Genomic DNA, 23,396 nt, shown 5'->3' on the forward strand with positions numbered 1-23,396 from the left:
AGAAATTGCTTGATTTATGAGAGCAAAATTCTCTCAAAATTCAAACTTACGCAATATGATTTTACATTTACATTAGTCCCCTCTTATCCAACATTTCACTTTCTGTGATTTCAGTTACCCAAGATCAACCAAGGTTCAAAAATATTAGATGGAAAATTTCTGAAACAAACAATTCACAGATTTTGAATTGCATGCCGTTCCGAGTAGCATAATGAAATCTTGCACTGTCTCACTTTATCCCATCTAAGGCATGAATCATCCTCTTGTCCAGGCTGTGGATGCTACCTGCCTATTAGTGTCATAGTAGCCTTTCAGATGATCAGATTGATGGCAGAGGTATCTCAGTGCTTATGTTCAAGTCACTCTTATTTTACTTCATAATGTCCCAAAAAACAAGAGTAGTAATGCTGAAATATTGTCATAATTGCTCTATTTAAATATTGGTTATTGTTGTTAATCTCTTACTGTGCCTAACTTATAAATTAAACTTTTATCATTGGTATGTATGCATAGGAAGAAAAGTATCACATATAGGGTTTGGTATTATGTGTGGTCTCAGGCATCCACCGGTGGCCTTGTAAAGTATCCCACGAGGACAAGAGGGGACCACTGTATAGAACATAGAAGTGACTCTTTAATAACTCTGGTTTTCAAGTTTTTATTTAGCCATGAAAGTTTTTAAAGTAAAATCTTACACAGAGCTCCACTGAAGCCCCAAGCCCTGACTATCCTGTATCATCCTGATGCTTACTTCTAAGTGGCCCCAGTTACCTTGTGGAATCCCAAGACTATGTGAAATATGATATGTGAAAAACCCTGCTCTAGTCCAATGTACTCATTTTACTTATGACAAAATTCAAGGAGAGGTTACATTAAGTCAGTGCAATACATAGGAAGAACAAGGATTGGAAATGAAATGCTTTGGTCAGAGTCGCCTTTTGCACCTTTCACTATGAGATGTTGGACAAGTCAGTTAACCGCTTGAGAGCCTGATTTTTCCAATTAGAATTTTGATTTGCATAATCTATAAGGTCAATTCCAGCTGTAAAACTATTGAATGCCAGAAACCCACACAATTATTCACAAACTCTAGTTTAGTGTTCTTTCTTTTCATTACACTGATGTAGAAGTACAAACTATTTAGGAGACCCAGAGAATGGATGCTCTGGGTAAATTCCATAATAACCTTTCTGCACACCCAGAGTAGGATATTTACAATCTTGTCATCTATGGCACTGTACCAAGTACATGTGAATATGCCGTCACATTTTCAATAGCTTTGCAGTGTCTGTATTTAACATGAACACTGAGAGCTAGGCAAATCTGCCAATTGTTTAATTCCTGGAATGCCATTTCTTATCTCCAACCTTACATAACCACACCTTGATTAAAATAAATTAATAAAATCTCATGTTGTGTACCTAAGGTGTGTTGGTAAAGCTGGAAAAGGCATTTCATGAATAAAAAAAAAATGTTACCTACAGAAAAAGAAATGCAGTACATACACAACATTACACAAGTTAAAGTCATTTAATGACAGATTTGTTCATTACCCTTAAATAGAAAATATATATTACCACCAGAAAAAGAAATTCAATGCATATACAACTTTACACAAGTTAAAGGATGGTTGACGACTAAGATTTATTCATTACTCTTTCATGAGACACTCTTTTGTTCTGTGTTCATTACACTATTAGATTTTCTAGTGAATTTCACCAAATGATTTTTTTAAGTTGAACTTCATTAAAGAAATTGTGTAGAGGTATTTTCACAAACGAAAACTCACAATCACAAGTTTTCTAACTCTTGTGCATAAAAAAGCATTTAGAGGGAACTTTCATGACGATATTATTCTGAAACATCATATTTGAGAATATAGTCATTTTCATTCTTTGCTTGCTCTTTATTTCCTGGTGTTCTCTTCAGTGGATTCCATTAATATTAATTGTCAAAATATTAACTCTCTATTTCTGCCATTGTTTTATGTACTACAGAGAAAAACATTAAAATGCATGCTATGTTATGAGTGTAAGTAAATGAGGAGCACGGTGCCATAAATTGCATGAGAACTGAGCTATTCTTGGTCATAGGAAGGACTGGGAAATTAATACAGTCACATTTTTAGATGCAGAGCTTTTATTAATTAAAATACAGTTGTTAATTCATAGTATATATTCATCTTAGTTATTAACATAAAATTTAGTACAAACAACTTTTGGGATATTAAATTGTGTTAAATATATCCTATTTCATATATGTTAGAACATAATTAATATACATTTACTGTCATAACAAAGAATGCTAAAGTTAAAAAATTCCAGGGACTTTTTTTCCATTTTTGTTAACCTAGCAATGTTGGGCAGTAGATGAAGGAGAGACAGGACTACAGGGTATGATAAAGCTCTGTTGTCTTAGTCTTTGCAAATACTTGGTATCCCTTGCCTTCTCAAAACGTATCCATTGAGAATTATTATAAGTAATGAAATCCAAAATGTTAGACAGGGTAAACACAGTTGAGCTCACAAATATGTGCTTTTTTTTCTTCTCTCTGCTCTTTTGGTAGAAAATGTAGTACATGATTAATAAGGTTGGAGTTTATTATTTTATAATTTTTTTCACAATGGCATTCCAAACTAAATAATGCTTGTTTACCTAACATGTCCAAATTGGATCCAACACCTTCTTCATTCAGCTGGATTTATCCCAGGTGTATATTCCAAAAGGGCAGAATTCTCACTAACAGCCTTCCTGATTGTTCTGCCTTTGTTCCTCCTCACAGTGTTTCTCCCATAAGTCACATATACCCTCCACCTAATTGGCTTCTCCAGGCAAAATAGATAAAGCATCTCAGTCAGAAATACATTATGATCACTTCCCAAATATGTACTAATCATCACAAAGCAGGGTTCATATCATGCCATATCCCTGCTCAACAACTTTCCTTGGCTTACCACTCATTGGTGATTGCAGGACTAATTCCTTGTGTGGGCATTGGAGAAGATAAATCTGTTCTTTACATTTCTAGTCTACTTATCACTCTGTATGGCCCCTTATATGGCCAATACCACAACCAACTTGGATTACTTACTGTTTCCAAAATATGCTACACATTTTTGTACCACAGTGCCTTTGCTTTGTGTTTCCTCATTTTGGAATTTCCTACTTCCCATCTTACTCCACAAATCTTCCCACACCCACATTTAAAGACAGCAGGTAATTGAATAATATCCTTTGTTCAATGACATTTGTTATGACACTGATGAGAAAAAAATCCATTTCTGGCCCTGGGCCACTGTCTGTGTAGAGTTAGCACATTCTCCCCATGTCTGCGTGGGTTTTCTCTGGATATTTTGGTTTCCTGTCACATCCCAAAGGTGTGCTCTTTAGGAGAATGGGTATATCTACATGGTCTTAGTCTGAGTGTAGGTGTGCATGAAAGCACCCTGTGATGGAGGGTGTCCTATCCAGGTCTAGTCCATGCTTTGTACTCTGAGCCACTGGGATAGGCTTCAGCCACCTGCAGCCCTGAACTGGGATCAGCAGTTTGGAAAATGAACAAATCAATCAATGTAAATTATTGCCAAATAAAAATTTGTTAAGTAGATGGTCATCATACAAATACACAACGATAAATGCTGCAAGATGAAAGTGCTCATCCAGCTGCGAGCCACCCTTATTTGTTTGTAGTTCTTTTTTTAACCGTGTGGTGGAAGGAAGTGCTTCTGACAGTTTTAGCTTTGCAAACATTTATTTCTACTTAATCACCACTATGACCATCGACATTCACTGATTCACAAAAACATGGATAACTCTCTTGTTTTTGTTCATCTTTCTTAAATGTACGTGTAGCTCACATTTATTTCAGTGTTTAATATTAGAAATGTTTTGGGTCTTTATATAGAAGTTTGGTGATGTTTTTGTGACCAGAAATATTCCACAGGATCTGAACTCTTTTTTGTATCAATTAGCCTATGGTAAAACTGGTTTCTTTGTACAAGATTTCACTTAAAGCTGCGGTTTCCAAGAACTTATCAGTGACATTAGGTGAGGACTTACTGTATTACTTAAGATCAAGTTCATGTTCTACTTTATTCATAATACAAGTCAAAAGTAGTCTTCTGTTACACTTTATCTTGAACACTACTAAGGAAGGTATCATTCTACATTTTATCAATAAAATCTGAATATGTATGCACATCCAATATGTTTTTTTAAAGTAGACACACGAAGGACTTAGCAAACAAAATGTATTACAGGCTATGCATATGGTCAGGGTTCAGGATTCAGAAAATAATATACTCTCCTGGATTTTGCTAGAACTTACGTTTTCAACTCTTCTATTAAACAACGTTTGTTCAAAATTTTGACTCAAACTTACGTTACTTATATGACAAACTCAGGTAACAGAAAAAGCATAGGCTTTGCGTAAGCAGGCAAACCCATATTTGCATGCTAGCCCTGCCAATCATTATTTTTTCCACTTACTGTTTTTGTGAATCTGGTTTCCTTGGGATTGTGGAATGTAATGGTGGTGGTGATAGTTGTTAGGTATTGCTTACACTGCCCATTATTCTAGAAAGAAGGGTTCCTGGGATAGGAAATATGACAGATTTTCTCTCACAGGAGAAGGAACTTCCTCCTCTCTTTTGGGCTGGATATGACTTACTTTAAAAATCTCAGCTAAGAGAGGACTAGAGCTGTTCCAATGCTATGAGTGTATTCCCCCAACCATGTGAGGGTACAGCAAAAGCAAGCCTTTCATTTGTAACAGTGGCTGCAACGGAAAGGGGAGCAGTTTTTAGAGCAGCCGGGCATAGGGCATTCATTAGCTTTTGAATCTTCCAGGTTGAAGAAGGTGTGCCTCCTCAGCATGTGTAAGTATTTGTGTCAGTATGCTTTCATGTATAATTAGTAGAAAATTGAACAAAAATGGACTTAAACATTAAATAGTTATTTAATGGCCTGTAAACTTCAGCTTTATTTCTTTGCAATATTTTTGACTCTGCATTTCTCCATGTGACAGTCATCTTCATGAAACCCAGTAGCCACAAGAGTTTCTTTCTCCTTTCATATCCAGGAGAATGATCATTCCCTTGCTTATAATAAACTAAAGTCTTAGATGTACTCTGATTGGATTACTTATGAAACAATCTTTTGCCAGTGGAACACCAAGGTCTTGACTGCCTTTGATCTTGGTTAATTGAGCAAGTTGCTCTAGTCAGAGAGATGGGATAACTTTTATTAACTTACATCTAAGTTTTAGACCAATCAAAGCTCAAGCCAACGGTGCAAGTGGTATTAACTTTCATTAAAAAAATTAATGTTAAATAATGGAAGGAGATAAACAGGAAAGATATGGAATGAAAACCACAATGTCTTGCATTAGAAGTTTTTGGAGCTCCAACAGCTCCAAACACAGCTAGAAAAACACTTTTTGACATAATAAGATCTGTCTCCTCTCCACAACTGGAGTGGGAACATCAGTGCTTCCCACTGGAGAAATAGCTTTACCTAGGAAAGTGGTGATTTCAGGAAGTTTACCATTTCTATGACAAGTTGTGGAGACCAAGAAGAACCTGAAGAGTTTATTACAGAACACACATTAGATTACACTATGAGAAATTTCAGAAATTACATGGTGCTTTGAGAGGAGTTTATCTCCATCAGATAGGAAGTTAAAGAATTTAATAATAATAATGTATGTATAAAAAAGAGGAGTGATTTTATGATATAATCACTGGATAGACAAAAGTGTAAAGCTCTCCTAAAAAGCAAAAGGAAAGAATTTGTATATCTGTCTACATATTATATTCCTACCTATCTTGTGTGTGTGTGTGTGTGTGTGTACACCTACACATATACACATGTGTGTGTTTGCATATTGGCCTGTGTATGTGTATGTACATATAATCAAGAGAAGTTGACTGATTCCATAGACAGAGCTAATCTATAAATAATAAGCATTTCTGAAGAGAAAATAACCAATTAAATAGAAACAAAAGTTCAGAATAGAAAAGAGGTCTATTTCTGCATTAAAATCTTAAACTTGTTGATTATAACTCGACAGTAAGAGACAAACACTAGGATATATCAAGGTGAATTTTTTCAAAGAAGCATCCTTCCTGGAAGAGAGGGGAAATACGTCAACAAAAGGATAAAATTAGGTTAACCACTAATTTTTTACCATTGTTTATCTCTAATTGGCCAATCTCTACTGAATTTTGTGATAACTACTAAGGTTTGTGACTGTGGGTTCACAGTCTTAGACCCAGGCAAACTGTATTATTGTACCAAGAAAAATAAAGACGTACATAGGCCAGCAAGTGTACTGGTTCTTTATTCAATAAAAATCTGACTTTTACATTACTCTATTTGAACAAGATATCAATTAAATATCAATAATAGAGAAATGGTGTTATGAAACAATTACTATTAAATGCTGCAGTATTTAGTGACTTCTAGATAGTTATTATAAACATTTAAACACAAAAATAACATGTTTCACCTAAGAACTAAGGATATAAAATGTGTCTGGTTACAGAAAAACTGAGAAAGTAAAAAAGATGGTAAGTCCCTCCCATCCTTCCCTGATATTAGAATGATTAATGTATATGTATACTAATTAGAGTAGTAGAGAATATAATTTTAATAATTGTTGGAAAACACTTTTAAAAGAATTATAGTCTTTCAAATTACAATAGGAAAAGGAAAATAAAATGTCGTCACTTCCATACCAAAATTAAGGAAAAGGAACAAAAAGAAATAGAATTTGTATCTGACAATAAATGTAAACAGTCTTAAACTCTGAAATACCTGGTTTTTCACACTCACACAAACACAAATATGCACACACACTGTATGCACTATACGAGATACACACACATACACACACTCACACTGTATGCACTATATGAGATACATACACATACACACACTCACTCACACTCTATGCACTATATAAGAGATAAACCTAAAGTAAAATATTGAAAGTTTTTTAAATTTCTTATATAAAAATATCAACCAATCATTAAAAGACAAAGAGCATATAAAAAAGTGGGTAAGAACAGACTATTCATAGAAAAGAAGATGCAAATTGTTAATTAACACAAAATAATGTTCATCTTCAAGTAGTTACAAAAATGCAAATTTAAGCTATAATGAGGCATAATTTTTCACTTCTCAAGATTCATAAAAATGATAAAGACTGATGACATCTGATGCAGATAAAAATGTAACAGAATGGGCTTCTTTATTTGATGGTGGAAGCACAAACTATTTTTAAAATACTTATACCATTTTATTCAGTAAATCTCACTTTTGGGAACTAAGTCTAGAGAAATGCAAGCATTAATATAAAATGAAATAATAAACACATACACACATAAATACACATACAAAGATGTCTGTTATAGAATTGTTGGTAGGAGCAAATATTTGATGAGTCATCAATAAGAGAAGCATTGAATAATTTGTGGAATACATTTAATGTGGAATATTATGCAATTATAAAAAATTGTTCTATTATGTGTGACCTAGAATGATGGTCATGATATAAAGCTAAGTTTAAGTGTAATGTGTACATTGTGATCCTGTTTTTTAACAAAATGAAAAAGGAAAATACCTTCATAAAATTCTATATATGCATGTGTATTTGTGTGCTTTCTATGTCTGCAGACCTAACATGCATAGGCATAGGATACTGAGCTGAAAGTACAGAGGTCCCATATATTCCTTGTCCCCACAGACAAATTCTCCCACTATCAACAGCTGTTCCCATAGTGGTACATTTGTTATAATCATTGATTGTACATATCATTGTCACCCAAAGTCCATAGTTTAGACTAAGATTCACTCTTGGTGTTGTACACTCTTGGGTTTTGACAGATGTTTTCCATCCAAATTATATTACACAATAGTTTCACTGCCCTAAAAACTTCACTATTCATTCTTTGTTCCTCTCCTATTCATCCCCTTGCTCCCTCTTAAATCCTGACAACCACTAATCTTTTTACTGTCTCTAGTTTTACTTTTTCCAGGATGTTACATAGTTGGACTCAAACTGTATATATCCTTTTTTCAGATTGGCTTCTTTCACTTAGGAATATGCATTTAAGATTCCTCCACGTTTTCTCATTGTTTGATAGCTCATTTCATTTTAGAACTGAAAAATATTCCATTGTCTGCGAGTATCACAGTTTCATTTACCTACTGAAGGACATATTCATTCCTTCCAAGTTTTGGTCATTATGAATAAAGCTGCTATAATTATTCACCTGGAGAGTTTGTGTGGCCAGAAATTTTCTAATTCTTTGGGTAATAGCAAGGATTGCTGCATTGTATGTCAGAAGATTGTTTAGTTTGGTAAAAGATCACCAAACTGTCTTTCAAAGTGGCTGTACCATTTTACATTCCCAATAGCAATGAATGAGAGTTCTTGTGGCTCTAAATCCTTGCCAGCATTTAGTGTGGTCAGTGTTTTGGATTTTGGCTATTCTAATAGGGTGTTGCGATATCTCATTGTTGTTTTAATTTGCATTTCCCTGATGGCATATGCTGTTCAATAGCATTTCATATGCTTTTTTCTGTCTGTGTATCTTCTTTGCTGAGGTGATTGTTCAGAATTTTTGTACATTTTTTGTTAGGTTGTAAATTTTCTTATTGTAGAGTTTTAAGAGTTCCATGTAATATTTGGATAATATTCTTTTATCAGGTATGTCTTTTGTAAATATTTCTTACAATCTGTGGTTTGTATTCTCATTCTCTTGCTGCAGTCTTTTGCAAACCAGAAGTTTTGAATTTTAATGGAGTTCAGCTTGTCAGTAACTTCTTTCGTGGGTCACGCCTTTAGTGTTTTATTTAAAACGTCATCTCTATGTTCAAGTTCATCAAGGATTTCTCCTACGTCTTTTGCTAGGATTTTAATAATTTTGCATTTTACATTGAAGTCTGTGATCTATTTTGAGCTAATTTTTGTGAAGGGTTCGGGGTCTGTGTATACATTAATTTTAGGGGTGAGGATATGCATGTCCAGTTGTCTTACCACCATTTGTTGAAAAGAGACTGCTCCGTTTTATTGCCTTTGCTTCTTTGTCAAAGATCAATTGACTATACTTATGTGAGTCTATTTCTGAGCTCATCTTCTTTTCCATTGATCTATTTGTCTGTGTTTTTTCACTAATACTATAGTGTCTTGATTACTGTATCTTTATAGTAGGTTTTGAGATTGAGTAGTGTCAGTCCTCTAACTTTGCTCTTGTTTTTCAATATTGAATTCATTCTTCTGGATCTTCTTCCTCTTAACACAAACTTTAGAACCAATTTGTCAATTTCTACAAAAGAACTTCCTGGATTTTTTTTTGAAATTGCACTGAGTCTGTATGTCCAGCTGGAAAGAACTGACATCATGTCAACATTGAGTCTTTCTACCCATGACCTGAAATATCTCTCCATTTATTTTTTATATTATTTATCAGAGTTTTGTAGTTTTCCTCATATAAGATCTTGGACATTTTTTTAGATTTACACCTAAGTATTTTATTTTTAAGGCTGCTAATGTAAGTGATAATGTATTTTTAATTTCAAATTTCACTTGTTGATTAATGGGACATAGAAAAGTGATTGACTTATTTCTCTTGAATCCTGCAACTTTTATATAATTGTGTATTAGTTCTCAGATTTTTTTTTTACTTATTTTTTAGAAATTCTACATGGACAATTATATCATCTGCAAACAAAGACTGCATTATTTTGTTCTTATCAAACCAGATACATTTTATTTCCTTTTTTGTCATATTGCAATAGCTAAGTGTTCTAGTAAGATGCTGAAAGAAGAAGTGAAGGGGGATAGCTTTGCTTTGTTATCAGAAAGGCTTCAAATTTCTCATTATTAAGTATGATATTAGCTATAGGACTTTTGTAGATGTCCTTTATTAAGTTGAGGAAGTCCCTCTCGTACCTAATGTCTTAAAAATGTTTATCACGAATGGGTGTTGAATGTCAAATGCTTTTTCTGCATTTATTGATATGATTGTATGATTTTTCTTCATTGGCCTATTGATGTAATGGATTGGATTAAATGATATTCCAATGTTGAATTAGCTTTCAATAACTCAGATAAAAATCCACTTAATTGTGGTGTAGAACATAGGTGCTAGTCTCAATAGCAAATTGAATTCATTAATGTTTAAAAGTATACACTTTTATGTTGGGGGTTTTTCTATCTATGTTCATAAGAGGTACTTGTCTATAGTTTTCTTTTCTTGTAATGTCTTTGACTTTTGATATTAGAGTAATGCTGGCCTTATAGAATGAGTTGTGAAGTGTTCCTCTCGCTTCTGTCTTCTGTAAGATACTGTGGAACATTGATATAATATTGTCCTTAAATGTTTAATAGAGTTAACCAGTAAACTCATCTGGGATTAGTATTTTTGTTTTGTAACATTATTTTTTATTCAATTTATTGAATAGATATAGGCCTATTCAGATTTTCTATGTCTTTTTGTGTGAGTTTTGGCAGATTGTGATTGATACATTTCATGTAAATTATCATATCTGTGGACTTAGAGTTGCTCATATTTGTTTATTATCTGTTTAATGTCCATGGGATCTATAGTGATGTCCCTGTTTCATTTTTATATGAATACACTGCATTTAAAACCAATCTAAATCTACTTCCAAATAATACTATACCACTTCATAGAGGTACAAGTAATTTGTAATAACAAAATATTACTAATGTTTCCCTTCTAGCCCTTTTATCACTGCTATTATTCATTTCACTTATACATAAACATATATAAGCATAATTGAATACATGGTTGCCATTATTATTTGAAGGTATTTACTTTTACATCAATTAAGAATAAGAAAAATAAGCTTGAGGCTTGAGGATTAGCCCATCCTGCCATCACGGGCACCAGCAAATGCTGTACAGGGGCCTGCATATTGGCCAATTCTACTCACCGCTGACAGTGCTCATGTGCACCATCTGGTGGCATGAGGACAGGCCCATCTCAACATAATTTTTACTAACAACCAGAGCCCAAGCCAATGAAGAATTCTCAGGTAGTGCTGACATTGATTGCATCCAAATACATCATATAGAGACGACACTACTGTGCCAAACCAGAATTAAAGCCAAAACATCCTCCTGAAACAATACTTTAAATACAGCTACAGGAAAATTCTTTCTTTGTGAAAGAAGCCAATCCATGTAATTGAAAGAGAACTGTTAAAATAGATGCACAGATAAGGTAAGGACATGAGCACAAGAAATGTGAACATTTAAGAAAAAATGACACTTATGAAGGAGCACAATAATTCTTCAGTAGAATATCCCAAAGAAATGTACATCTGTTAAAAAGCCTGAAAAGGAATTAAAAATAATGTTCTTAAGGAAATGCAGTAAGATACAAGGGGATACAGATGGACAATAAAAAAATAAAAAGTCATTGGGAAGGCAATTCATGTCCTCAATGAGAATTTCAAGAAAGAGAAACATACGTCATTTAAAAAAGCCAACAGAAATTCTGGAACTAAATAATTAGACGGATGAAATTTAAAAATACAATCAAGAGCCTCAACAATAGAGTAATTCAAGAAGAATTTTTGAACTTGGTTTCTCCAAATAACAGAGCTAGATTTTTTTTAAAAGATGAGGGGAATAAAAGAATAAAAGAGAATGAAGAAAAGCTACATGACATATAGGATACCATAAAGCAAAAAAAATTTGAATTTTATAATTTCCAGAAGAATAAGAAAAGGGAAATGCCATAGACAATCTTTTTATTGAAATAATATCTGAAAACTTCTTCCACCTTAGGCAAGATATAGACATCTAGATATAGAAAGCTAAAATATCTACTTATAGATCAATACAAATTCTCTGAGGCACATTAAAGTTACACTGTCAAAGGCTGAAGACAGAGGGAGAATTCTAAAAATAGCAATAGAAAAACATCAAGTCACATGTAGATGAAATCCCATCAGACTAGTAGCAGATTTCTCAGTAAAAATCTTACAGGCCAGGAGAGCATGAGATACTATATTCAAAGTGATGAAAGAAAAATCCCAATGAAGAATACTAAACACAGGAAAACTATCCTTTAAAAAGGATGGGGAAATAAAATCTTTTTCAGACAAGCAAAAACTGAAGGAAATTCATTACTACTGTATCAATTATATAAGAAATGCTTCAGGGAGTACAACATCTATAAGTAAAAGAATGATGTCTACTATTTAGAAAGCACAAGAAAGAATTAAACTCATAGGTAGAGCAGACACACTAATGAAAACAAAAAGAAATCAAAGCTTTTTACTACAGAAAATGAACGATTTGTAAAGATAAATAATAAAAGAAGAAAAAGGAACAAAGGATGTACAGAACATTCAGAGAACAGTTATCAAAATGACAGTAGTAAGTTCTCAGCTATCATTAACAACATTGAATGTTTATGGTTTAAATGCTATAATTATAAGATACAGACTGACTGAATGGGTAGAAAAGAAAACACAAAAGACCCAACCAAATGCTGCCAACAAAAAAAAGGTCACATCATGTGTAAAGACACTGTATTACTCTGTCCTCACGCTGCTAATTAAGGCATACCAAGACTGAATAATTTACAAAGAAAAGAGGTTTAATGAACTCACAGTTCCATGTTAATGGGAAGATCTCAATCACGGTGGAAAATGAAGGAAGAACAAAGGGGCATCTTCTGTGAGGGCTGGCAATAGAGCTTGTATAGGGAAACTCTCATTTATAAAACCATCAGATCTCATGAGTCTTATTCATTATCACAAGAACATCACAGAAAAGATCCACACTTAAGAGTCAATTATCTCCCAATGGGTCCCACTCACAACAGATGGGAATTATGGGAGCTACAATTCAAGATGAGAGTTGGGTGGGGACACAGCCAAACTATATCAGACACAAATAGACTGAAAGTGAGGTGACAGAAAACAATATCCCATGCTTATGAAAGCCAAAACCTTGCAGGAGTAGCTATACTTATATCGGACAAAGTAAACTTTTAAGTCAAAGAACATAACAAGAGATAAAAACGGTTAGTATGTAATGATGAAAGGATCAATTCATTAACAGGATACGACAATTGTAAATATATATGTGCTCAACACTGGAGCACTAAGATATATAAAGCAAATATTATTAGAGCTAAAGACAGAGGCAGCCTCCAATACAGTAAGAGCTGGAAATTTCAACACCCCACTTTCAGTGTTGAGTCGATCATCTACAGAGAAAATTAACAAAGAAATATTGGACTTAATCTACACTACAGACCAAGTAAACCTAGCAGATATTTAGATAATATTTTATCCAACAGCTACAGAATACACATTCTTTTCACTAGCACATAGAATATTCTGCAGGATAAACCACATGCTAGTCTACAAAACAAGTCTCAAAAAATTTTTAAAAATCAAACTTATATTGAGCATCTTCCCAGAGTACAATGGAATAAAACTATAGATTAATAATAAGAGAAATTTTTGAAACTGTATTGAAATAAAGCAACAGGCTTCCAAGTGATTATTGCATTAATGAAAAAATTAAGATAAAAATGAAAAAAATCTGAAACAAATAAAAATGTAAACACAACATACCCAAACCTATGAAATATAGTAAAAGTAGTGCTAAAAGGGAATTTATAGCAATACCCATATACATCAAAAAAGTTGAAAGATTTCAAATAAATATCCTAACAGTGCACCACAAGTAACTATAAAAGCAAGAGAAAACCAAACCCAAAATTAATACAAAGAAGGAAAAAATAAAGATCAGAGCAGAAATAAAGAAAATAAAAACTAAAATCTAAACTAAACTAAATAATATAAAGAATTAACAAATCAAAAAGGTTATTTCTTGAAAAAATAAACAAAATCAATAAACCACTAGCTGGACTACCTAACAAAGAAAGAGAGATGATCCAAATAAGTAAATCAGAAACAAAACAGTACACAATTTAACTGATACCACAGAAATACAAAGGATTATCAGAGATTATTTTGAGCAACTACACAGTAGCAAATTGGAAAGCCTAGAGGAAATGAATCAATTTCTAAATGCACCTACTCTGTAAGAAAGAACAAGAATAAATAGGAAACATGAAGAGACCAATCACGAGTAACAAGATTGAATCAATAATAAAATGTCTCCCAAAAAACAAAAGCCCAGGACCAGATGGCTTTATTTCTGAGTTCTACCAAACTTTTAAAGCAGAACAAATGCCAATTCTTCTCAATCTATTCTTAAAAAAAAAAGAAGAGGAGAGAGTTCTTCTTAATTCATTCTACAAAGCCAGCATTACCTTGATAACAAAACCAGACAAAGAGATACCTAAAAGGAAAACTACAGGCCAATATGTCTGATAAACAAACATGCAAAGCTTCTCAACAAAATACTAACAAACTGAATCTAGCAACACATCTAAAATTTAATAGAGCATGATAAAGTGGCATTTATCCCAAGGATGCAAAGAAGGTTCAACATACACAAATCAATAAATGTGATACATTACTTCAAAAGAGTGAAGAGCAAAAACCATATGATTATCTCAATTGGCACAGAAAAAAAAAAAACATTTGATATAAATCAAGAACTCTTTATGATGAAACGTCTTAATAAATTGGCATAGAAACAAAGTATTTCAACTCAAAAAGGCCACATATGATTAACCCATAGCTATCATCTTACAGAATGAGGAAACCGAAAGCCTTTCTTATAAAAACTGGAATAAGACAAGGATGCCCACTTTCACCACTCCTATTCAATATAGCACTAGAAGTCTTAGCCAGAGCAATTATGCAAGAGAAAGAACTAAAGGGCTTCCAATTTGGAAAATAAGAAATAAATTGTCCCTCTTTGCAGATGACATGATTATACATAGAAAAATCTAACTACTCCACCAGAAAACTCTCAGAACTGATAAATGAATTCAGTAAAGTTGCCAGACACAAAATTAGCATATGATAATCAGTAGCATTTCTTTAAACCATAATTAACAGGCTGAAAGAGAAATCAAGAAAGCAATCTGATTTACAATTTCTACCAGAAAAATAAAATAAAAACCAATGAATAAAGTTAACCAGGCAAGTGAAGATCTTTACAATGAAAACTACAAAACACTAATGAAAGACTGAAGAGAACACAAACAACTGTAAAGACCTAATATACCTATGAATAGGAAAAATTAGTATTGTTAAAATGACCATACTACTCAAAGCAATCTACAAATTTAATGCAATCCCTATCACAATACCAATGATGTTTTTCACAGAAAGAGAAAAAGCAATCTTAAAATTTGTATGGAAACAGAAAAGAGTTGAATAGCAAAAGCAATACTAAGCAAAATTAACAAAGCTGGAGGTCCCACACTGCCTGACTTCAAAATATACTACAAAGCTGTAGTAACCAAAACAACATAGCACTGATATAAAAACAGGCACATAGACCAAGGGAACAGGATAGATAAGCTAGAAATAAATCCACATATTTAAAGCCAACTTATATTTGACAAATATGCAAGAACATATATGGGAAGATGATAGTCTCTTTAATAAATAGTGCTGGAAAAACTGGGTGTTCATATGCAGAAAAATGAAACTAGACCCCTCTCACCATATATAAAAATCAACTCAAAATAGATAAAAGACTTAGACATAAAACCCAGAAATAAAAAAACTACTAGAAGATAATATAGAAGAAATGCTTCAGAATATTTTTAGGGATAGATTTTGTGGCTGAGATTTCAAAAGCACAAGTGACAAAAACAAAAATAAACAAATATGACTTTATTAAACTAAAAACCTTCTACACAGCAATGGAAACAATCAACAGCGTGGAGAGAAAACCTGTAGAATGGGACGAAATATGTGCAAATTATTTATCCAACAAGGGTTTAATTTCCAGAACGTACAAGGAATTTATACAGCTCAACAGCAAAACAAAACAACAACAAAAACCTGATTAAAAAGTGAGCAAAACCTTGTAGTATAGTTTGGAATTAGGTAGTGTAATGCCTCCAGCTTTGTTCTTTTGACTTAGGATTGTCTTGCCTATGAGGGCTCTTTTTTGGTTCCATATGAAATTTAAAGTAGTTTTTTTCTAATTCTGTGAAAAAAGTCAAGGGTAGCTTGATGGGAATAACATTGAATCTGTAAATTACTTTAGGCAGTATGGCCATTTTCATGATATTAATTCTTCCTATCCACGAGCATGGAATGTTTGTTTGTGTCCTCTCTTATTTCCTTGATCAGCAGTTTGTGGTTCTCCTTGAAGAGGTCCTTCACATCCCCTGTAAGCTGTATTTTTAGGTGTTTTATTCTCTTTGTAGCAATTGTGAATGGGGGTTTGCTCATGATTTGGCTATCATTGGTGTATATGAATGCTTGTGATTTTTGCACATTGATTTTGCATACTGAGACTTTGCTGACGTTTCTTGTCAGATTAGGGAGTTTTGGGGCTGAGACAATGGGGTTTCCTCAATATACAATCATGTAATCTGCAAACAGAGATAATTTGACTTTCTCTCTTCCTATTTAAATACGCTTTATTTCTTTTTCTTCCCTATTTCCCTGGACGCAACTTCCAATGCTATGTTGAATAGGAGTGCTGAGAGAGGGCATCTTTGTCTTGTGCTGGTTTTCAAAAGTGAATGTAACCAAACAGCATGGTGCTGATACCATATATAGATATATAGATCACTGGAACAGAACAGAATCCTCAGAAATAACACCACACATCTACAACCATCTGATCTTTGACAAACCTGACAAAAACAAGCAATGGATAAGGATTTTGTATTTAATAAATGGTGTTGGGAAAACTGGCTAGCCATATGCAGAAAACTGAAACTGTACCCCTTTCTTACACCTTATGCAAAAATTATTTCTATTTTTGATCACCAGCATTTAAAAATTTTTTTCCTAGAATTGTAATCTCTCTGCTTACATTTTCTATCTGTTCTTTTCTATTGTCAATTTTTTCATTAAAGCTCTGAGCATATTAATCATAGATGTTTAAAAAGATTTCCGTTCTCATAATTCCAACATCACAGCCATGTATAAGTATGGTCCTTATGCTTGCTCTGGCTCTTCAAACTGTGTTTTTCACCTTCTGTATGCCTTGTAATTTTTTTTCATAACTGACTATAATGTTCTGGGCAAATAAACTGTGATAAATGGCCTTTAGTGATGTCATAATAAAGGTGTAGAAAAAGGGAATGTGTTTTGTAAGCCTGTGATTAGGTCTTAGTCTTTTGGTGAGCCTGTGCCCTGGACTGTGAATTTTACCAGTGCTGCTCTTTTTTTTCCCCTCCTTAGGTGGTACAGGACGGCCTTCCAACATGTGAAAGGCTAGAAGACCCTGGAGTTGGGTATTTTTTCCCTCAGGCAGGTCAGACTCTGATAAAACCTCAGAAGGTTAGGCTCTAGCAGTAAAGTAGTCTCTCCTGAGGGTGGGCCCTTTAAAGGAGAGCAGACTATTCAGCTTTTTAACAATTATTATTATTATTACTATTGAGACAGGGTCTTATTGTCACCCAGGCTGGATGCAGTGATGTAAATCATGGCCCACTGCAGCCTTGACCTCCCGGGTTCAAGTGATGCTCCTACCTCAGTCTCCTGAGTAGCTGGGACCACCAGCATGTGCCACCATGCCTGGCTTATTTATTGTAATTATTTGTAAAGATAGGGTCTCACTGTGTTGCCCAGGCTGGTCTCAGACTTCTGGGCTCAAGTGATCCTCCCACCTCTGACTTATTTTATAATTGTTTTCCCCCCGCTACTACCAGAAGCACAAGAGGACTTTCTCATCTGATATTTACTATGAGGACTTAGTAGATAGAGATCCTGAAGGTGAAACTCATAAAAGTATGCAGCCACCCACTATGACTGGGGACCCTTGGAGTATTTAGCTCTCAAAGTTATTTCACACTGAGCCTTCAGCAATTTGCCAATTACAGTTTAATTTTTTCTACCCCCACAACGGTTGCTATGGAGGATTCTGCTCATGGATCTCTGCTTCAGTAAGTTGTGATTCTGTTTCTCTAATTTGGGGGTCTTCTCTGTCTCTCCAACTTTAGGGCAGTGGTTTGCCCTGTGACCTCACTTCTCTGATCTAAGAAGAGCTGTTGATTTTTTTAATGGATTCAGCTTTTTACTTGTTAGTATGGATTGGCAACTTCTAAGATTCTTATATGCCAAAGTGAAAAGTAGACATTCTCAAAACAACTATTTTTATACCAGTATTGCATTGGTTTATATAGTATTATGTATTACAATTAAATGCTAAATATAACAGTGTTAAGGAATTGACTTAGTAAATAAGCAACTGAAGTAGTGGGAGAAAAAAATATATGAGCACATCAGAAACTAAACTACTATTTGTGGGTCTTTATTGTTCTTTGTGCATTAGTTAATATGTTTTGACAAAAAGAATAGAAACTATTGATCATCCAAGCAAGTTAGGTAAATGAAAGTTAATTTTAAAGGCTTCTGCTAGATATGTGTGTTCATGTATGTACATATGCATTCACATTTAAATATATGCTTCTACACAGTACTTTTTACTCTTAATGTTTTATTGCAGATATATCACTTGTTTATAAACATTACCTGAAAACAAATATAGTATCTGCTTAATATTTGATTTTCCCTCGTCTGTTTTACCATTCCATTATTAGATTTATTTTCTACTTTAGCTTTTTCTTTATGTAGATAAATTTTGAACAAGACTCGATTTATTTGACCTTTAAGTTAGCATTTACTATGGACCACCACTTCCTCAAAACGATCTATTATCTTGGCTTTCCTTCTAACTCTCTGGCTTCACTATTTGTCTATTTGACATCTTTTCTGAATCTTTGAAAGTCAGCTCAAACATCATCTGTTTAAAACCTAACACATAATTTACCCACTCCACTCTTCTTCTATTTCCTATCTCAATGGTAACACAATACAGATGGCAACCAACTTACCATGGTTGGACTTACAATTTTTGAATTTACAATGGGTTTATTGGAATGTAAACTCATTGTACGTCAAGGAGCATCTGACTCTTTTATTGTGAGCACCAGATGACCGAGAATGATCCTTGACATGTCCATCTTGGTTAATTATTATTATTATTATTATTATTGAGATGGAATTTCACTCTTGTTACCCAGGTTGGAGTGCAATGGCGTGATCTCGGCTCACCGCAACCTCTGCCTCCTGGGTTCAGGCAATTCTACTGCCTCAGCCTCCTGAGTAGCTGGGATTACAGGCACGCACCACCACGCCCAGCTAATTTTTTGTATTTTTAGTAGAGACGGGGTTTCACTATGTTGACCAGGATGGTCTCGATCTCTTGACCTCATGATCCACCCGCCTCAGCCTCCCATAGTGCTGGGATTACAGGCTTGAGCCACCATGCCCGGCCAATTTTTATTTTTAAATCACATTAAATTTGCTTCCTGTTTTTCAGATCTATTCACATATTTCTAGATTCTCTCTTACCATTAAGTGAAATAAACCATTATCTGAAGCAATGACTATGTCATTGCTTCAGCCTCATAAAGACTGACCTATATACTTTCTTGAACCTCTCCAAACCATCCAGCATGTGGCTGTTAATATGATTATTGAAAAAAAATATACCTGAAAAATTATTCCCCTGTTTGTAAGTAGAAATACATTAATTATTACTCTTAGAATTGATATAAAACTTCTTGAAATGTCCTTAAGGCCACACATAATTTGATCTCTTCCAGCCCCCTGGCTTTATGTGGAACCAGTTCTGTCTCTTCCTCTCTCAGCCATATTCCTACTTTCCCTTGCTCTCTTCTTTCTGCCACATACAGGCAATGTTCCCTCTTTCTTCAAAGTAGTCATATATACTGTTAACTACTGAATCCCCCTTTTCCCTAGGGTACTTATTACACAGACCTCTTTTGAAGTGTACCCTTCTCCAGGAAGTATTCATTGAGGCTCTTAAGTAAAATCTTCTTGTATAGGCTTTCATGGCAGCATATATATTGTATTTATAACAGTTATCAAATTGGGAGTTTATTGCTATTATTGAATTAATGTCTTTGCCACTAAATAGTAAACTTCTTGAGGGAAGGAGCCATGTATGATTTTGGTTCCTATTGCATTCCTAATACTAAATGGCACATAGTAAATGCTCAAGTATTTGATCAAAGAATAAATGACTTTAATTTAAACTAAGAATTAACCATTAAGTCATACTATAATCTGCTAAGATGTTTGACAAATGGTAAAATAAGAGCATTCCAGGAACAATATATGCCTTTTTCAAATTTCACACAGAGTACAGATTTTCTAAAAAAAAAAATAAGCAGCACATTTTAAAAGATCCCCTAAATGAGGCTTCATATGGCACAAGGTTTGGGCCATGGATGGGTTGTCATAGTGATGATTAGAAATGAAAAATATTTTTACTTTACTTGAGGTCAGGAGTTTGAGACTAGCCTCGCCAACATGGTGAAACCGTGTATTACTAAAAATACAAAAATTAGCTGGGCGTGGTGGTGCATACCTGGAATCCAGCTACTCAGGAAGCTGAGGCAGGAGAATTGCTTGAAACCAGGAGGTGGAGGTTGTGGTGAGCAGATTATGGCACTGCACTCCAACTTGGGCTACAGTGAGACTCCACCTCAAAAAAAAAAGAAAGAAAGCAATGAAGAATATTTCTACAGGGATCAAGTTTATTTCTAGCAAGACACATGAGACTGAATATATTCTTTGCCAAAACTTCCCAATCCTTAGACCCAGCTCTACTAAAATAATGAAAACAAAACAAAACAAAACAAACAAACAAACAAACAAAAAACAGAAAGGAAGCAGCAATCAGCTATGAGCAATAATTAAACATTAGCTTGCTAGCTCTAGAACATGTAACCATGAAGAGTAACTGTGAGCCATATTGACTTTTTCTCCTGAAGAGAAAAATAGGAAAAAAATTAAGAAGAAAAACGCCCTATGACAGAGAATCTAGAAATTGGGTAAGAATGAATCGCTGTTTCATTTCATTACCTTTGCCTTTTTCCAGCTTTGATTTTGGACAGTTAGTTAATCTAAAAAGCAATAGTTCTCTATCTGTCAGTTTTTCATACAAATACATACAGAGAGAGAGAGAGACAGAAAGGCATTCAGTAATATGCATTTACCTTAGCTTCACAGGTATGCAGTTTGGCTGGGTTCAATTATCTCCATGTGTTTCATTATAAGGATGGAAGGAGCAGCTGTGTGGAAGTTTTAACATATGCCCACAAATTCCTTGATACTCCACCTAAGGTACAGTTTAAATCCCCTCCTCTTGAGTATGGAGTGGAATTAGTGACTCACTGCAAGGTAATTGAATAATGTAGAAATGGCAGAAAAGACATATGACTTCCTCCTCGGTTTCTCTTACATTGGTATTTGTGGGAAAGTCAGAAACCATCTTGTAAGGACAGAAACTATCTTGTAAGAACAGAAACTATCTTGTAAGAAAGCCTGTAGAGAGGCTCATGTGGTGAGAAATTGAGGCATTCTGCCAATACCTATATGAATGAGTTATCTTGGGAATAGACCCTTCAGTCCTGGTCAAGTCCAGGTGACTACTGACATGGTCAGCATCTTGACTGCCTCCTCATGGAAGAGGTTGAACCAGAAGTTCCGAGTTAAGCATCTTCCAAATTCTTGACCCACAAAAACTATACAGAAAGCCTCAATTTCTTGCCACATGTCTTTTGGACAAACTCAACATTAATGGACAGAGAAGCATACTTTTCTATAGTAGGCCAAATAGTGGCCATCCAGATATAAAATTCTGATCTCTGAAAATGTATAAGGTAAAGGAGCCTGCAGATGTTATTGAATTAAGAATGTTGATGTGATGAGATTATTTTGGATTACACAAAAAGGAAGTAAGGTGAAGATGGAGGCAGAGACTGGAGCCACAAGGCCACAAGCCAAGGGACACATCAAGGAATGCTGGCAAACACCAGAAGATAGAAGAGGCAAACAGTGCATGCTCTCCCAGAACCTCTAGAAAAGTGAGATAATAATTTTTTATTGTTTTGAGCCTCCAAGTTTTTGGTAATTTGTTACATCAGCCATATGGAATGAATACATCCTCTCATTTGGTGAGTTAGATGTCAAATATTGGCTGAACAATAATCTACTCTATTTTAGCATCCCTTGAAAAATAATCAGAAAATTTAAAAGGAAACGTTATGCACTAACACTAGCAAAATAAATAAACAAATGAATTAACACAAAAATAGGCAAAAGGAAAATGAAGTATCTAGACCAAAGTTTAATTATCCATGAAAGCAATGGAAAATGTGAAATCTCTAAGAAACCAAAGTAAAAAGAACTAAAAACAATACAGTATTAAAGAAAACATAAAGAAACAAATGTTCTTTGGACTTAGGGGAAATACAGAGACCAAAATAAAAGCCAGAAATGAATACTCCATTAAAACAGGCATACAAAAGACATGGTGGGCAAAACCATACAAAACGAAATTGTGTGTGTGTATGCACATCTGTATGTATACATATATACACACACACACAATAAGAAAAGTTCAATGGAAGATTTATTTTTATGTAATTAGTGTTTCTAAAGAAGAGATTTAAAATGTAATTTAAAAATTCAAAGATAGAAGAAAACTATGCTGAAATTAAATAAGATCTAATTCACAAATAAAGAACATTATATATTTGAAGAACTTGAAAGAAAAGGAGTGGAGAAGTGGCCAAGATGGCCAACTAGAAGTAGATAGGGTGAGTAGCTCTCACAAAGAGGAGCAAAAAGGGGAGAGTAAATACAGCATCTTCAGCTGAAACGTCCAAGTACTCTCATTGGGAGTAATCAAGGAAACAATTTGAGCCATGGAGAACAGAGAAAAGAAAGGCAAGATGACAGCCCACCTGGGAGTGACACCTAACCAAGTGAATTGCCCCTGGGAAGCGGAGAGTGAATATGTGACCCTGGAAACCACACTCTTCCCACAGATCTTTGCCGTTCAGGAGTTGGGAGATCCCCTCCTGAACCCATTCCACCAGGGCTTTCAGTCTAACACACAAAGCTACCAGGAGTCTTGGTAGAGCAGCTGTTCAGGCACACATTGGAGCTTCCCAGCAAAAATAACTGCAGCTCTAGCAAAGCGGGACATTAGATCTCTGTGCATACCTTTAGGAAAGAGGCTGAATCCAGGGGGCCAAGCAATGATAGTCTGTGGGCCCCACTTCCATGGTGCCTCAAAGGATAAGACCCATTGGTTTGGAATTCCAGCCAGCCACCTGCAGCAGTGTTGTGCCTACCTGGGACAAAGTTCTCAGGGAGAGGGGCAAGCCACCATCTTCACTGTTTGGGTGAGT

General features: G+C 34.5%; 1 protein-coding gene across 2 annotated transcripts in view; it reads left to right on the forward strand.

The window, feature by feature from the left end:
- IL7 (interleukin 7) overlaps nucleotides 1–23,396 on the forward strand; it is a 69,059-nt gene that overhangs the window by 33,892 nt on the left and 11,771 nt on the right. Inside the window, exons 2-3 of one of the 2 annotated variants that reach the window (XM_074386968.1) lie at nucleotides 18,025–18,050; nucleotides 21,200–21,321. The exons of the other annotated variant lie outside the window; for it this stretch is intronic. Of the exons in view, the coding sequence (XP_074243069.1) occupies nucleotides 18,025–18,050; nucleotides 21,200–21,321 (148 nt within the window). The remainder of the gene's footprint in view (nucleotides 1–18,024; nucleotides 18,051–21,199; nucleotides 21,322–23,396) is intronic. 2 annotated transcript variants of the gene reach the window in all.

Source organism: Saimiri boliviensis, chromosome 15 (genome assembly GCF_048565385.1).
Source record: "Saimiri boliviensis isolate mSaiBol1 chromosome 15, mSaiBol1.pri, whole genome shotgun sequence".
In the NCBI taxonomy this organism is placed as follows: Eukaryota; Metazoa; Chordata; class Mammalia; order Primates; family Cebidae; genus Saimiri; species Saimiri boliviensis.